Source organism: Narcine bancroftii, chromosome 9 (assembly GCF_036971445.1).
Source record: "Narcine bancroftii isolate sNarBan1 chromosome 9, sNarBan1.hap1, whole genome shotgun sequence".
Classification (NCBI taxonomy): Eukaryota; Metazoa; Chordata; class Chondrichthyes; order Torpediniformes; family Narcinidae; genus Narcine; species Narcine bancroftii.
In genome coordinates, this window is record NC_091477.1 from 26,319,053 (window position 1) to 26,336,136 (window position 17,084).

At 38.8% G+C, this 17,084-nt stretch overlaps 1 protein-coding gene, 1 long non-coding RNA gene and 1 other non-coding gene across 3 annotated transcripts in view; 2 read left to right on the plus strand and 1 right to left on the minus strand.

The window, feature by feature from the left end:
* The first annotated feature begins 1,087 nt into the window (after positions 1–1,087).
* On the plus strand, positions 1,088–9,515 carry nme5 (NME/NM23 family member 5). Its single transcript, XM_069897777.1, has 5 exons — positions 1,088–1,384; positions 2,626–2,831; positions 3,264–3,364; positions 4,851–4,969; positions 7,966–9,515. Exons 1-5 carry the CDS (start codon positions 1,256–1,258, stop codon positions 8,110–8,112), a joined length of 702 nt encoding a protein of 233 aa, XP_069753878.1. The 5' UTR covers positions 1,088–1,255; the 3' UTR covers positions 8,113–9,515.
* A 3,211-nt stretch (positions 9,516–12,726) lies between these two features.
* trnav-cac (transfer RNA valine (anticodon CAC)) lies at positions 12,727–12,799 on the minus strand. Its single transcript has one exon. It is a non-coding gene; the product is annotated as a tRNA-Val (tRNA).
* A 476-nt stretch (positions 12,800–13,275) lies between these two features.
* LOC138742859 (uncharacterized) overlaps positions 13,276–17,084 on the plus strand; it is a 32,996-nt gene continuing 29,187 nt past the window's right edge. The window contains exon 1 of the long non-coding RNA XR_011344457.1: positions 13,276–13,413. This is a non-coding gene — a long non-coding RNA (uncharacterized lncRNA). The remainder of the gene's footprint in view (positions 13,414–17,084) is intronic.

Genomic DNA, 17,084 nt, shown 5'->3' on the forward strand with positions numbered 1-17,084 from the left:
CTTTGGGTCTCTGAGATGTTGTAGGACTAACTACCAGCTCCAATGGGACCTAAATTGTCAACTTCCAGTTGGGGGACCCACACCAGCTGCTGGAAACTGGGAACTAGGTATAGGAGCTGGAATTCGAGAGGGTAATGAGGGCAAGGAGTTCTCAAGAAGGGCAAGGGCATTGGGTGCTGAAGGCTTTGATTGGTTCAGAAGGTTTGGATCTGGAATTTGGGTTACTGATGATTTGAACTGAGGTCTGTGCAGTTGTGTTAGTGCTGGAGGCGAACCACAGGCACTCTGATTCTTGCTGCTCTTTCTCCCATTGGGTACTGGGCAATGCTAATGGCAACTATTTGCCTTACAGCAGACAGAAGTTATATAACATTTTCAATGTATTACATGACAAGTAATCTGCTCCAGTAGTCCAGCACTTTTCACATTGCACTTGTCCATCCATAAAATGCAGAGAGCAGGCAATAATAATCTATCTGAATGGAGTTCAGTGTTGTGGAAAAAATGTCAGCTATGAATTCATAGCATTAGTTTTGGGTGTTTTCAGGATTATGGACAGTTTATTGGACCATACGGTTAAGCAGAGTTCCAGGATTTGTATCTAACCATGATAGGCATGCAATATTTGTGAGTTGTTAGTGTGGACAAATATGTATTTTGTAGAGAACAGTGTGGAGGAAATTAATATTTAAAATGGTATTGAAATTTGTAAGAATTGTGGCCACAGCAGTTTTTGAGGCAAATGGAGAGCACTCTACCACTTCTGATGCTGGAGGGGGAGGGGGAGGGGGGGGCAATCAGTATCAGGACCATACCTAACCTCTAATCTGCTTTTGGAAATACTGTAGCTTTAGTGGATCCAGCTGACAGCTGAGATGTCTGGTTCCCTCCACGTACGTTTAATTTGTCCAAAACAAAAGCATCGCCTCCGCAATACCTCCAACATGTATTGAATAAATAATGGTAGCTAAGCTAACAAGTGCATGGGCGGCACAATCTGGAGCATTTGCTGGAGCTTCCAGAAATTAGTGGGAGTTTGCGACTCCCCTCAGCCAAGTGTCGCTGAATGTTCCCCCCCCCTCCTATTACTGATGTTGGGCGAGTGTCCTGGCACAAGTACACGTCTCTTGGCAACAGCTGTGAGTGAGGCAGGCCGAACAAGGCGGGCGAAAGCCTCCTGGCGCCTCTCTCTGCTTTGTATCAGCAGACCTTAGCAACAAGGACAGCGTCGAGCTTTCTTCGGGGAGGGCGCCTCATGGAGAGAGCGGCGTCTGCAGCCGAGGTGTTCGTGGAGAGGACGCTGGCCCTGGTTAAACCCGACGCCATCGACAAGGCCGACGAAATTGAAGAGCTCATTCTCGGATCTGGGTTCACCATTATTCAGGTTTGTCCTGGCCAAAATCCGGGATGCTGTCCGTGCGAATTCAACGCTCAGTGTCATGCGGCTGAGAATTGGTGCAATGACCTGTTTGCAACTTTTCTCAAACTTCACCTGTTGTTTGACTGGAGAAGGCAATGATGTCCCATTGTCATCAAACTTTCTTCCAGTGTCCTTGATAAATGTTGGCACTGATTTTTGCCAGTATAAAGTAGTATGGGAAGGGGGGGGGGGAGGTAATGGATGGAGCCAGATTTGGGGGGGGGGGGGGCAGATTGAATTTGGTGACAGCATGAAGGAAGAAGAAAACTCAGTGAATGGTGTGTGTGGAAGGAGAGCATTGGGGTGCAAGTGGAAAATTCAATGGTTTGTAAATTGAAAATCCATCGAGTTGTAAATTACCCCAGTAGAATCTGAGATGTTGTTCATCTACTTTGCGTTTGGCCACTCCATTGCCAAACACTGACGTTCATTTAGAAGGTTGAGAAGTTCCTTGCAGAGCACAGGTGTTCCACAAATCTACAGCTGGTTTTAATGTAAAGGAGCCCCTATCCAGAGCACCAAAAGCTCAGGATGGAACAGGTTGGGAAGGGATGAGTGGACCAGGGAATCCTATGGAAGGTGGGAGAGTGGAAGATGAGGTGGTGGGATAGTGATGGGGCTAACAAAAACGATGGATGGTGATGTGTTAGCGGTAGATTTTGGTGGGGTGAAAAGTAAGGACTAAAGGAAATTAATTGCTTTTTCACTTGTAGAGTGGGATTGTCAGTAGAAATGTGTGCAGGAATGCACACTTCCTGAAAAAATAAGACATTTCATTATTTGATTACTAAAAACAATTGGTGCCTATGTTTTTTTTGTTCTCTATCATTTATTATTTGTGACTTAAATAAAAAATAACTATTTTGCAAAAATGGGTTTTAAAATGAAATAATTTTAAAGGAGATGGCTTACACTACTAGTATTAATTTCATTTTAAATATTGCATGATAGATTACAGAAACAAAATATTTTAATAGTGGGTTGAAATTTTGCATTTTTCCTTATTAATATACATTTTGCTTTTCAGACCTGACAGTTTTTTTTTGTGTGGATAATATCTTTATATTTCCTCCCTTTCTCCCCTCTCTCTCTCTCTCTCACTTTATTTTTATTTCTCTCTTTCCTTCCCTTTTGTCTGTCCCCTTCTCTTTGTGCACAGAAACCTCAGGTATATTTCATTTAATTTTTGTTTTAACCCATTGCAGAAAAGGAAAGTGTGTTTGAGCCCAGAGATATGCAGTGACTTTTATGCAGCGCATTATGGGAAAATGTTCTTTCCCAGTTTAACAGCATTCATGAGTTCTGGGACAAGTGTTGCCATGGTTATTGTGAGAGATCAAGCTGTTGAATACTGGAATGAGTTGATTGGACCTGCAGATAGTGTAAAGGCAAAAGAAACACATCCAGAGAGGTGAGTGTTTCTTAGCGATAAAGATATTTGCTCTCTTCCACTAGTTCTGTCAGGAAATAATGGTGGAACATAATATGATAGGAAATCTTGCTGAGTATTGGGAAATATAAAATGAATCTGATCCTATCAATCTCCCTTTTGGTGGAAGAGGTTAAATTTCCTCTCCTCCCTGATTAGAAAAACAGTACATAGAGGCCAAATGAAGACATAGTTTTCTTTTATTTGGGTAGTCTATATTTAGTAGCCCCTCCATTAAATTCTGTGAAATTCAAATCCTTGCATTTATTATGAGGAGACAACTTTATTATAATCACTGTAGCTGGCAAAATGTGCTTAGTTCATTTTATTTTTGCTATTAAAATGTTCTGCATTTTTTAATGTGAGAAAAGCCAGTAGAACAATGATCATTTTTTTAATCAATGACCATTCCAGTTTAAGGGCATTGTATGGGACGGATAATCTTAGGAATGCTGTACATGGCAGTGAGACCTTTACTGAAGCAATAAAGGAAATTCAGATTATTTTTCCTGATGGTAAGTCTTTAATTTTGAAGTGCTACTTTTTCTTAATGAATGTAATGAAGAGTAATTTCACTTTATGTGTTTTTATTATCTGGTGATACAAAAATGACAAAATTCATGATTTTCATTTGCAATAAAAAAAATTACAATACAGTATTATGAAGAATATCTGATAAAACCATAATTGTAGAGTTTCTCCAATTCACTTGGTGCCCATTCAGAAAATAAATTTCAATTGCAGCTTTTCAGGTTCTGCTTCACATTTTGGATGTCTGTTAGTGCTGTAAAATCTGTGCAAACATCTAAATTATATGCAAATATAAGTGACCTTTCAAAAGACAGTTCATCTTGCACAAGTGACCAATAAATTGAGTAGAAATGCGTTGCTATTCTCTTTCAATTAATGTCAAAAAAACTTTGTGCACAGCAGTTGTCCTTTAAAAAGATACAAAGAAACCATTTTGGATTCTTTACAGAAAATGGTGCATACTGCACTGATGTGACCTGAAGAAAGAAGAGCAAAATATTTGCCAGTCTTCAAGTGACGCCTAAAATCCTGAGATATAGCTACTCTGGTGCTCCTTGGTATAGGTTGTAAAACATAATTGGCATAAATATGGGAGTAGGATAAGAAAAAGCACAAGAAATATAAAACATTTTTCAAAGGGGACCTCGAATGCGAGGAAGGACCTGTTGAATAAAATATGATCTTACAAATTAGGAGCGGAAGTAGGCTATTTGTTCACTCAAACTAGCTTCACAATTTAACAAGAACATTGCTGAACATATTAACGTAGATCATTAAACAGTACAGCACAGGAACAGGCCCTTCAATCCATGATGCATGTGGTGAACATGATGCCCAAATTAAACTCTGCTGCTTGCACATGATTCCTGTCTCTTTATTCCTTCAATGTGTTGATCTGGAAGCCTCTTCAATGCTACTTTTATATCTGGTTCCACCACTGCTGGTGGACATTTCCAAGCACCTACCACTTATTTGCAAATTTGTCTGCACTTCCAAAATTGTATTTATTAACTATTACTGGAGCAAAATATTAATATTGAATTAAAGATTGCTTCAATGTATATTAATTTGACCCTAATCACAATTATTCTCAAAACAAAATCTGCAAAATCTACATTTTTTTTAGTGTCTACTGTCTTGTAGCACAAGCAACAGAATAAATTATCATTCTGTTAAAAGCTTTATTATAGTGGATACACCATTATCATAAAGATTGACCTGTAATGCCATTTATTTGACATGTGTTTGCACATTCTATTTGAGGTTAAAGTCTTGATTTTAATCGAGCTTTCTTAAAGCAGATTAATTAATTGAATCCGATATATGAAAATGATCACTACACACTCGGGACTGTAGGTTCTTTGTAGCTTCACTAGGGGGAGCAAAAAATAAAACAAAATTCATTGGAAAATCTTGTTCTAAGTTTGAAAAAATCTTGAGGCAAAATTCTGAATACTTAATATTTTACAGAACCCATTGATCTAATGCTTTTCACACAATCTGCAATGGATTACCTCAGTAGATATGTAATTCCCACTTTGCTATCAGGACTGACTGAACTCTGCAAGAAGAAACCCACAGATTCTATTGTAAGTAATTTAGCTTCATTAAATGCTGTATTTTAATATTTGTGGAAAATGCTCATAAACTCACCCTATTTACTATCTTCAATAATCTAAATTTATTCTTAATGTAGTCACATTCATAGCATCAGATTTTTGCTACAAATCTCCAAGAACTTGCTCCATCCTGCATAGTAATGCAGACAATATCTATTCAAAGAGGAAGATTCCAGACCTCCAACAGTGTTTCAATGGTTTTCTCATATTATGCCTTGTTTAAGTTTAGAAAAAAAATAGATATCATGTATTTGATTCATCTGTTAAATTTGAAGATACATGGTGACCTTTTATGTCTTATTTTCATATGATGTAATCTAATGTGATTTGATGTATTTACTCTTCCAGATGAGATTTAGTCTTACCTTTGTTTTTTTAGATTTACAGTAGGAAAAATAAACTACAAAATATATGTAACCCTCAGGTTAAGATGCTCAGTTGTTTTTTTGTTAGTTTTTTTATTGGAGTAGGGTAGGTGGGGATTTTTATACAATACTTTTGATTTTTTTTTCATTAATATGTGATATTGTATTTTCAGTTTCATTCCCTTTTCTTCATTGATATTGTATTTCCTATAAAAACCAAAAAAAAATTGAAAAAGTAAGTAATACAGACAATAAGTCCACGCAGAGCATTCACGATGTTGACTTCTAATCTTTGGCTTGGCTTCGCTTGGCTACTGGGGGTCCGGTTTCCTCCCACTGTTTGTAATGTACCAAGTTGTAGGTTCTTTTTCTTTGGCTTGGCTTCGCGGACGAAGATTTATGGAGGGGGTAAAAGTCCACGTCAGCTGCAGGCTCGTTTGTGGCTGACAAGTGCGATGCGGGACAGGCAGACACGGTTGCAGCGGCTGCAGGGGAAAATTGGTTGGTTGGGGTTGGGTGTTGGGTTTTTCCTCCTTTGCCTTTTGTCAGTGAGGTGGGCTCTGCGGTCTTCTTCAAAGGAGGTTGCTGCCCGCCAAACTGTGAGGCGCCAAGATGCACAGTTTGAGGCGTTATCAGCCCACTGGCGGTGGTCAATGTGGCAGGCACCAAGAGATTTCTTTAGGCAGTCCTTGTACCTTTTCTTTGGTGCACCTCTGTCACGGTGGCCAGTGGAGAGCTCGCCATATAACACGATCTTGGGAAGGCGATGGTCCTCCATTCTGGAGACGTGACCCACCCAGCGCAGCTGGATCTTCAGCAGCGTGGACTCGATGCTATCGACCTCTGCCATCTCGAGTACTTCGACGTTAGGGATGAAAGCGCTCCAATGGATGTTGAGGATGGAGCGGAGACAACGCTGGTGGAAGCGTTCTAGGAGCCGTAGGTGATGCCGGTAGAGGACCCATGATTCGGAGCCGAACAGGAGTGTGGGTATGACAACGGCTCTGTATACGCTTATCTTTGTGAAGTTTTTCAGTTGGTTGTTTTTCCAGACTCTTTTGTGTAGTCTTCCAAAGGTGCTATTTGCCTTGGCGAGTCTGTTGTCTATCTCATTGTCGATCCTTGCATCTGATGAAATGGTGCAGCCGAGATAGGTAAACTGGTTGACCGTTTTGAGTTTTGTGTGCCCGATGGAGATGTGGGGGGGCTGGTAGTCATGGTGGGGAGCTGGCTGATGGAGGACCTCAGTTTTCTTCAGGCTGACTTCCAGGCCAAACATTTTGGCAGTTTCCGCAAAGCAGGACGTCAAGCGCTGAAGAGCTGGCTCTGAATGGGCAACTAAAGCGGCATCGTCTGCAAAGAGTAGTTCATGGACAAGTTTCTCTTGTGTCTTGTGTCTTGAGACTTCTAATCAAATTGGTCACAAGCATCACGCTGAAAATATTTTTTACTGTAGCTCGTAGACACATTCTCAAGACGTTACAAAAAATTTTTTACATTTCAGAAGAGCTAAAATCAGTGTATTTGACCTTAATGCCATAAAATTGTAAAGAGAGAAAGGTATACTATAATGCTTTTGAATATATTGTAGATTCTGAAAATCTGTGATTAAAAACTGAAAGGGCTCAACTGTTGAGACAGCCTTTGAGGAGGTTGAAACACAGTTACTATTGCAGAACAATAACTTTTCATCAAACCTATCAGAATCTATTGTCATGAAAAAAGATCACAAAATATGTTGTTTTGAGGCAGCGTCACAGTGCAAACTTTCATATAAACCACCTTACAAAAATAAGTAAAAATAGTGCACAAAAAGTCAAAGCAAGGTGGTGTATTTGGTTCACTGATCATTCAGAAATCTGTTAGCAGAGGGGAAAACGCTGTCCTTGTGTGGCAGAGTGTTCATCTTCAGGCTTCTGCACCTTTTTCCCCGATGATAGCAGAGTGAAGAGACCATGGCCTGGGTGGTGGGGGTCCTTGAGGATAGAGGCTGCTTTCTTAAGACACCACCTCTTGTAGATGTCCTCGATGGAGCGAGGTATGGTACTCGTGATGTCGTAGGCCGAAGTAAAAACTCCCTTTTTGATTTTTTTTAAAAGCTTTATTTATTCGTTCAAAAAACAAATAATATATGACATATACAGCAGTTTGGAGTTTTTTGATTGAGCGTTGGAATCTCTGTACCAGATAGTGATGCAACCAGCCGGAATTCTCTCCACGGTACCCTTGTGGAAGTTTTAGAGAGCATTTGGTGAGTGATACAGCAAATCTCCGGAACACCAAATCCTGATTGTAATGTACTTGCATGACCATGATCACAATTTGTCATTCATGTAGAAGGCCATTGAGGATGACTAGCGTGCAGGATGGGACAGCAGGTGACAAGGCACTGAGATTGGACTGAATTGCATTATTAGAGAATAATGGATGGAGAATCAATTGGAGAAATGAATGTTTAAAACTTTGTGATCAGAGATGATATGACTCCTCTTTCTACCAATGGTGTTCAATACACTGATGCAAAGGAAAAGTTTATTAAAATTACTTGTTTTTAAAAAATAATTTACTTTCATTGTAATCTTATAATGTATTCTCTTTCAGACTTGGCTTGCAGACTGGCTGATTGCAAACAATCCCAATAAACCAAGAGTTCATATGGATTTTTCAGAAGAGCCTCAAAATAACTATTCTGGCATCTTAAAAAAATTTGGAAAGATGAAAAGCAATTTCGCTTCCAGGAATTATTAATTGTAGGTGCAATTCGGTCAATGGAAACAACAAGTGTCTGAATTTTATTACAGCAAAACCCCTGTTATCTAGAATTAAAGCAACTGACAACCTTAAGCAATCAGCAAAAATTCAATGAAAATAATTAAATTTTTAAAATGAGTGCAAATGTAAATGAAAGTTTAAAATTGTAAAAGTAAATTTTCTTTGGTGAAGATGGGTCCAAATATTCAGCCAGCAGAGTGCCTTGGTTGTGCTTTGCTCATAGCAGCTGTTCGAATAAGGATGTGTTTGAATAAAATGGCTTCGCCCAGGATAAAAAGCTGGTTGATGCCATTCGCCATTGGAGTGCTCTCTTAAAGTGTCTCCTTATTCCTGTTTAGTAAGAGTCTTTATCACCATAAGTATATTAGTAAGGCTTTATCGTAAACTTGAGGGGGGCGGGTTAATTATGATGGTGGCATGGTTAGTGTAAATTACAGGAATTACTAGATTAAAATGAACTTTCTATAATTAAGGACTACAATACTGATTTTTTTTTCAAATCACTTTACATTTTTCACTGTCTTTCGTCTTTTAAACTGTTTATTCTTTAATGCTGGTGTATTAGTTAGGCATTGTAAGAGTGAGTCTCAGGCAACCAGAAAATTTGTATATCCCGCATCTATCAGTCACTATAGGTGCCAAATACTGGGGTGGGGGTTTACTGTATATTCAATGGTTTTGATGCTGTTAATATTTTAAAATCAACTTATATTCACCACAAATAGCAAATACAGAAAAGTTACTAAGCATTAATGACATTTTCAGATGATCTCAAAAAAACCCCCAGCTGTTAGAACGAGATTTCTGTGCTAAAATTTATATTTAAAATCATTTTAGAGGTTGCCAAGCTGACCATCATTGTACTGATAGTCCTGTGATTCTTCTCAAGCAACAACCCCTGAAGGATATTGTTTTGATGTCTCCACCTTCCTTGTATGCATTCTGCTCAAGAAATGTGAAATGTTTTCTTCATTTGTGATTCACAACAATGTTTATCAAAAATATGATAATTCATTCTGCATTCCAATGAGCCTTGTAAAATAAAATACCACTTCCAAACACCTTTATGCATCTAGTTCTAGTCCACAGACCTAAAGTTAATGCTTGTTAGTGTCGAATACATAAGTCATTGTAAATATTTTTTAAAAAGATTTGTAAGTGAATATTGAATACTTCTGCCAGTTTTCATCATCATCGAGTCATAAATATTTATGACACTAGGCAAAACATATCAGATTTATAATTGGCTGCATTTGGAACTATTAATCTATAGTCCTTTAGCTTCTAATTCTTAAGATGCTCAGTTTGGTTCAATCCATATATTGAGGGTTTTTGCATCTTTCTGCCTTTGAGGCAATGTGTTTCAGGACAGGGTTGCCGCACCTTAGCAAATGTGCCATATTTCCTCTTTAAATTGTACGTGATTTTCTCCAGGGGAATACAACTCTGCATTTCCTTAATCCATCGTGTAATATTTAGTTGGCAGTCAGACTTCCATGTGACCACTATACACTTCCTGGCTACTGACTGAATTTGGTATCTGGCTATTTTAAAACTCATATCCTTAATGTTACCCAGAAGATACAATTCTGGATCTCACCTTTGTACACAGCCAGGTTGAATAGATAAAGTTTCCAATCTCCACACCTAAAGCACATTTCTGATTTAGATTTATGTAATTTTTGTGCTGTGAGGTATAGTTGATGCAGAAAATGGTATTGCACCAATTTGTACCTTGCATTAATAATTGTTGTCATGCTGACCTGACACTGGTCTGACCAGCACCGTTTATGGATTGTTGTGCCAAATTCTGTCTCCCACCTTTCCCAAGGCTTGCGTAAGCCCAGCTTTGGGCCTTCACTTTGGAATAGGAGAAATATCATAGAGATGAACTTATGTGCATTCTCCATTTGAATTAGAATCTCCATGTCACTACACTCGGGCAGGGCCATAGACAGTCCCAAATTATCCCTTAAGAAAGATCTTAGCTGAAGATAGCAAAAGAAAGTTTTACTTGACAAATCATATTTATTCCTTAGCTGTTTGAATGACATAAGTTGGCCTTGCTCGATACACCTGATCCAGGTGTCCAGGATCTTATTATCCAGAGTCATGGGGATTAATTTGTTCTGGGTCAAGAGCACTTTAGGAGATATCCCCAGCTTTATTCCAATATATTGATTTATTTTTTGCCACATCTGAATTGCATGTTTAGTATGGGATTATCCATTTCTTTGATATCAATTTAGTGTCCCACTTATATATAAACTCTCCTGCTATCTTTTCTCCTACTGTCTATAGTCCAATTTGTGCCCAGGAGGGGGTACCACCTCCCTCAAAGAGTGAGGTGATAAACCACGACTGGGCCGCCCAGTAATATTTTTTTTAATCTGGCAATTTCAGACCTAACAATTTATAGTCCTAAGTCAACTTTTACATGACACTACTATTCCATAAGAACTTCCTGACACATCCGCTGAGCATCTTACATCTAGGATGGCAGTCTGTCACATGAGGGAAGGCAGGAGAATCGAGGCGAAGCTTTACTCTGTTTGGAATAATGAAATGTAATTGATGGAAAAAAAATAATTAATTCATGAGGTCTGGTCCATACTTCTGCTCCTATATCTTATGATCTGAGCTGTCTAGATTTGGGATGGACATTTCCCCTGGCTCAGGAGTTTAGAACTAGGGTTCATTTTGGATTGAAACAAGGAAATATTTCGTAGCTGATCTTTAGCAGAGGGTTGTGGAATCTCACTCAAAATGTAGATTAATAGATTTCTCGATTATAAAGAAACCAAGAGGTTAGTCAGGCAGAAAATGGTACTTGAGCTATCAAGGTATGTAGGACTCAAGCCCGAAATGTTAGTAAGGTATTTTTATCTTTGCTCTATAAAGTACACTGTTTGACTTTATGAGGCATTGTGTTTTTATTTAAATCATGGTATCTGCAGACTTTCGTGTTTTACTATATTCTAGAATCTATGACAATTTGGACAATGCCAACCAGGGCATCCAGGCAGATTTTATTTCAAAACCTTGGGTATGATGCAGGCCATCAAACCCTGAGGGTTTAATTCAATTGCATTCTCTTTTTACAAATGCTTTTTTTGAACTTCTCATTCACTGGGGATAACTTTTTCCACTATTTTGAGGAATTTTCTGATTCCAATGAAAGCATTTGATTTCTTTGCTATTTCTTTATTCTCCATATGTTAATGTTTTACATATCTTTGTTTTACGTATCTTTGTTTATATCTTCTTGCTAAACTACCAGATGTAGAAGAAGATTGCCAAGGCCAGAGAATTAAACCCATGAAAGGGTTCTTCAGCTAAGGTCATTATCCTTGGTACAAGGAGGTATAAGGGGAGATTTAACAGAGCAAGACTATGAAAGGCCCAGAAAGTGTGAATCTCTTTGTTATGGCTGAGGGGTTCATAACTGGTTCGTTTGAACTGATGGAAAGATTGGACTTGCAGAAATTTTTCCAACTAAAAAGATATAATATACCCCATCTGAATAAAGGAAATGTAACAATCCTGTCCAATAGTGAAATGATTGCAATCAATGAAGTGGGTTGTGGTGCAGATTACATGCTCTTGTATTTTTTTTATTTTAGGTTTGTGACTTTACCGATATTTGGTTATTTGTATTTGTTTATTTTATGTTGTATTAGCGTATGGGAGGGAGCAGAGAGGGGTAGGGAGAAAAATAGACTATATGTTATATATTATTGTTGAAAGAGAGGGTGTTGGTTGTTTGGATATGTATGGGTCTTTGAAAATCAAAAATCAAATATAAAAAAAAGATTTTGAGTCGAAACATTGTCTTCAACAGGGAGTTGCAATCGGCTGAAATAAGGGATAAAATTAGATTGGGGCGCGCCTTCCTACACATCGTCGGCATCATTATTCCAGAGAATTAAAAAAAGGCTGTAACAAGCTGCTAATAAACCATGCTTGCCGGCAGCTAATGAGATTTATGTGCAAAATGAGCAAATTATTCCACATATTCGTATCCCTTCTCAGTTTAGAAAGGGAATGCTTAAATTGACTGATGGACCACCGATCCATTCATAATTATCGTGCAACTTTAGACCAGAAGGAAAGTTTGGTAAAGCAATTTCTTCTATGTGTTTGCAATTTTCGTGCATTTCTACTGGGGGTCCGGTTTCCTCCCACTGTTTGTAATGTACCAAGTTGTAGGTTCTTTTTCTTTGGCTTGGCTTCGCGGACGAAGATTTATGGAGGGGGTAAAAGTCCACGTCAGCTGCAGGCTCGTTTGTGGCTGACAAGTGCGATGCGGGACAGGCAGACACGGTTGCAGTGGCTGCAGGGGAAAATTGGTTGGTTGGGGTTGGGTGTTGGGTTTTTCCTCCTTTGCCTTTTGTCAGTGAGGTGGGCTCTGCGGTCTTCTTCAAAGGAGGTTGCTGCCCGCCAAACTGTGAGGCACCAAGATGCACGGTTTGAGGCGATATCAGCCCACTGGCGGTGGTCAATTTGGTGGGAATTGGGTTGCACAGGCTCGTGGGCTGAAAAGGCCTGTTGCTGTGCATATAGGCCAAGATTTAAAAAAAATAAGCCACGTGTTTCCGCCCGGTTTCGAACCGGGGACCTTTCGCGTGTGAGGCGAACGTGATAACCACTACACTACGGAAACCGTCATGGTTAAAACTGTGCTGGAAATTCTTTTGTCGAGTATTGCTGTCAGAATTCAAGTTTATTATTTGATAGGAAGTCATGACTGTGTTGTGACCGTAGTTCAAAATGATTCTGTACCAAATGGTCTTCGCAGAGAACAGAGATAATACTTTTCATTCACTGCATGACCTGCTGAGTTTCTCCGACACTTCGTGTTCTTCACTAGGGTCCCAGCATCTGCAAGTCTCCCTTATTTATTCCTTTGCCGTTTCCTTTAAGATTAAAGCGATTTGCAGCCTGAGGTCTGACTTTATGGTTATTAAATTATTCCGACTTCCAAAAGTCGTAGGTTTTCTCTATATGTGGAATTTACATGAAAATAAAAAGCAATTGACAACCCAGGTTTCGAACCGCGGACCTTTCGCGTGGGAGGCGAACGTGATCATCACTACGCTACGGAAACCTCCACACCAGCTACCCCGTGATCGTTCCTCAGGGGCCGGGCGGTGGGATGATATCGAGGGCTGGGCCGGCTCACTCCCATTTCCCCATCCGTGCCTACGCCGCTGGTATCCCGCCAACTCCAGAAAGGGAGCATCTTCATTCATGACTGGGCCTCTCAAACCTTGCGAGGTGGATTTTTAAGTGAATATATTTCTGCTCATTTCAAATGGCCTATCCCATCTTTTGAGATGTTAACTTTGAGTTCGAGACTCCAGCTGGAGTCCTCTAAATATACTTGGTTGAAATTTCCAGACTCTTAAAAACTGAGGCCTTGCATGCCAGATTTCTTTAATTGACATGAAAGGGTAAGAAAACATTTTCACCCTGACTCAAAACACCCACTAATCCTCACTGCCCACATGTCCAGTGACTTCTCTCCACAGATTCCTTTAACTATCAACATTTCCCAATCTCTCACAACTTAAACCAAACTCAGCATTTCTGTTTTTCTTACCATAACGAATAACCCGCAGTCCCTCACACTTTTTCCACGTACTCCATCTGCCTGCAGATTCAACTTTTCTTTGTTCCTTCGTACCTCTTTGCATTCTCATTATTATTCACAATCTCAATTTTGTGTCAAGCAAACTTGGGAATGTTACATTTGGTTGCAGAACCTCCTCCAAAATGCTTGTCAAACACAACTTCCTTTTCTTAAATCCACTAATTCTTCCCAATCAAATTATATTTTTTTAATATAAATGCTTTGGTACCAAATCTATCATAAATCATTGCCACCAACATTTTCCCTCATACTTCTGGAGAGGCTAATGAACATGGTTCTGTTGTACACATTGCCTTCTTTCTTGAAGGACAGGGATATATTTATCTTTCAATCCAAAGGGAGCATTCTCTGTTAAAGGATTAAGTGAAGATTAAAACCAATCGAAGAATTATCCCTGAGGAGATTCCTTTGAATGCTCAGGATATAGGCTGACATGTCCAGTACATTTATTGAGTTTTAATCCCATTCGTCACTCTCTGAATACTTTACAAATCTCAATTTTTCACTTGTGATAGATCTTTGAATGATTAAATGCATGATTTGTAGCTTGCATTTAATTTTTCGAACATTTTTTGGCATGCTTTATAGTTGTAGCTGATTTTTTCATTTTACACAGCCTTGGTAAAATTTTTACATCTTAGTTGTTTACTTTAATATTGTATTTTCTTTCTCCATCAGTTGCTTGGCTGTACTTTTCAAAATCAGAGTTCTCAAAAGTATTGGGTTTTTTTGCAAATATTATTAATGTCTCCTTTCACTCTACCTTCTACCTTTATTAATGCTGACCCTTTGTGAACCACGATTGCCCTATGTATCCTATGATATTTCATTCCAAAGTAATGCACCTTACTTTCTAATTATAAATTGTTTAAATGCTTGTCGATTAGTGGGATGAGGTATGAGGGAGATAACAAGGGGGAAAAAGTGAAGGAGAATAAATATATTAACAGTCACAGAGAGAAAGGGAAACTAGAGAAGAAACAAAGAAAATGACAGGAGGTATACAGATAAATTTTAAAAATCATGCAGACAGAGAGGAGAGAGAGATATAACCAAAGGAATCAGAAGAAATTAGAAGAATTAATGGACCACTCAGACTTGCAAAATTAACTCTGCATTCCCATCTATCCTCTTCCTTGCCAAGTATCTCACCACCTCTGATTTGAAATATTCAAAGACAATGCTTTTTGAAGAAATTTCCAAAAATTCTTTGAAAGAAAAAAAGACTCCATCATAAAAAGATGAAATCTTGTATTTATAAAGGGGCTGCCACTTTCAAATTCTCAAATAAATGGAAACATTCTTTCCACATCCATTTAGTTAAGTTTCCTCCCCTCAAAACTCCAGTGGATTGAAGCCCAACCTGTAAATTTTAAATTGACAAACCTTTTCTCATAAAGCAACCTTCCTGTTATGTCTCTGTGTTACTTGGGAAGCTTCTTAAATAACTTAGAGATGCAAGATTCAAATAACAAAAGAGACTTTACTTACTGATGCCTTCCACCATCTCAGGAAACTGTTCACACACTCACATATATACATATGCCCCACAATGGTGGACTACAGTTACTTCAGTGAGAAGGGTGTATTCTTACGCGGTTACAAAATAGTTCGCATTATCTTGACTATATAACATCCAAAGATTTATCTAGGTCTGATAAGTATAGTAGCACATCATCAGCAAATAGACCAATTTTATGTTCTGCTTGTCCAACTTTGAAGCCCTTTATATCCGGATCCCCCTCTTATTATCTCCGCCAGCAGTTCAATCACTAAAATAAAGAGTGCTGGGGACAGGGGGGGGGAAATCCCTGTCTACTTGATCTACACAAGGGGAACACTGCTGGGGTCTGATTATTGGATATAATTTTAGCTTGAGGTTTATGGTATAAGGTTTTTATCCAGTTTATAAATGTTCTGCCTATGCCAAATTTTTCCATTGGTTTAAATTGAAAGGACCATTCCAAATGGTCAAATGCCTTTTCTGTGTCCAGGGAGACTATAATATTTGGATTCCGTTCGAATTTTGCCATGTGTATTATATCAAATAACCTTGCGAGTCTATTTCTTTAACAAATCCTGTTCGATCTGTATGTATTAATTTTGATAAATATTGTCCTAACCGATTAGCCAATGCATTTGCTAGTATCTTATAATCAACATTTAACAGGGATATTGGTCTATATGACAAAGTTTTTAATGGGTCCTTTTTTTTGGTAACACTGTAATAGTTGCGGTTGAGAATGATTCCAGGAGGGTCTGTATTTCTACCGCTTGGCCCAGAACATCCATTAACAGGGGCATTAAAAGTTCTTTAAATTGCCTGTAAAACTCAGGTGCCTTTTTCAATTTCTTCCCTTGTAAAGGGAGTGCCAACTTCTATCCTTTCTCTCTCTTCTAGTTTTGTAAGTTCAACATTCGACAAACATTCTTCCATCTCATCTCCTAGTAGTTCTGATTTGTATAATTTCATGTAATATGTCTAAAAATGTAATTAATTTTCTTTTGTTTAAATGTTAGAGTCTCTGTCTGTTTTTATAGCATTTATCATTCTTGATGACTCCTCTGCTTTCATCTGCCAAGATAAAACTTTGTGTGCCCGTTCACCTAACTCATAGTATTGTTGTTTAGTTTTTAATAGAGCTTTTTCTGTTCTATATGTTTCTATTGTATTATATCTTAGCTTTTTATTTTCCAATAATCTGTATTCTTCTTGTAGTCCAATAATGCATGGCCTGCCTCAGAAGGAGGATGTCTGTCCAAGATACTCTGGCTGGTGGGAAGCAAGATGGTAGAAAAGACCGGAGGTGGTCCCAATGAGGACCTCATTCAGGTGCCAGGACAGAGCTGGAGCTGGCAGCAGCAAACATCCTGTCAGTTGCCATAGGCAAACCCTGGCCCCACCTGGCAGCGCAAAGGTTAGACCGCTCCATGCCTCAACCTCTGCTCACAGCAGCTGCTTTCCTATCCCACTGTTGACTGGAAGAGGGGAGTAGAGGGTGGGATGGGGGAGTTGATGATGGGACGGGAAGGAATAGAGCTGCCAGACAGCTGAGGCATTGAATAATAGAATTGGGATGTCATTTTGCAGCTGAACGAAACATTCCAGAATATCACAATTGTTACACTATGAGAAGGATGTGGTAGGTAGCAATGGGGAGCTTACATAAGAGATTCAGCAAAATATTGGCTATAATCAAAGGAAAGTTTGGAAAGGCTGGGTTTAATCTCAATGCCAAGGAGGCTGAGGGGTGACCTTTTAGATGTTTTTATTTAATAGATAGGATAGATAGTC

Excerpts from the sequence above, each read along its gene's own strand:
- nme5 (XM_069897777.1), top strand. The coding sequence starts at position 1,256 with ATGGAGAGAGCGGCGTCTGCAGCCGAGGTGTTCGTGGAGAGGACGCTG. Across the intron at positions 3,365-4,850 it reads TCAGATTATTTTTCCTGATG|AACCCATTGATCTAATGCTT; the intron begins GTAAGTCTTTAA and ends AATATTTTACAG. Across the intron at positions 4,970-7,965 it reads AGAAACCCACAGATTCTATT|ACTTGGCTTGCAGACTGGCT; the intron begins GTAAGTAATTTA and ends ATTCTCTTTCAG.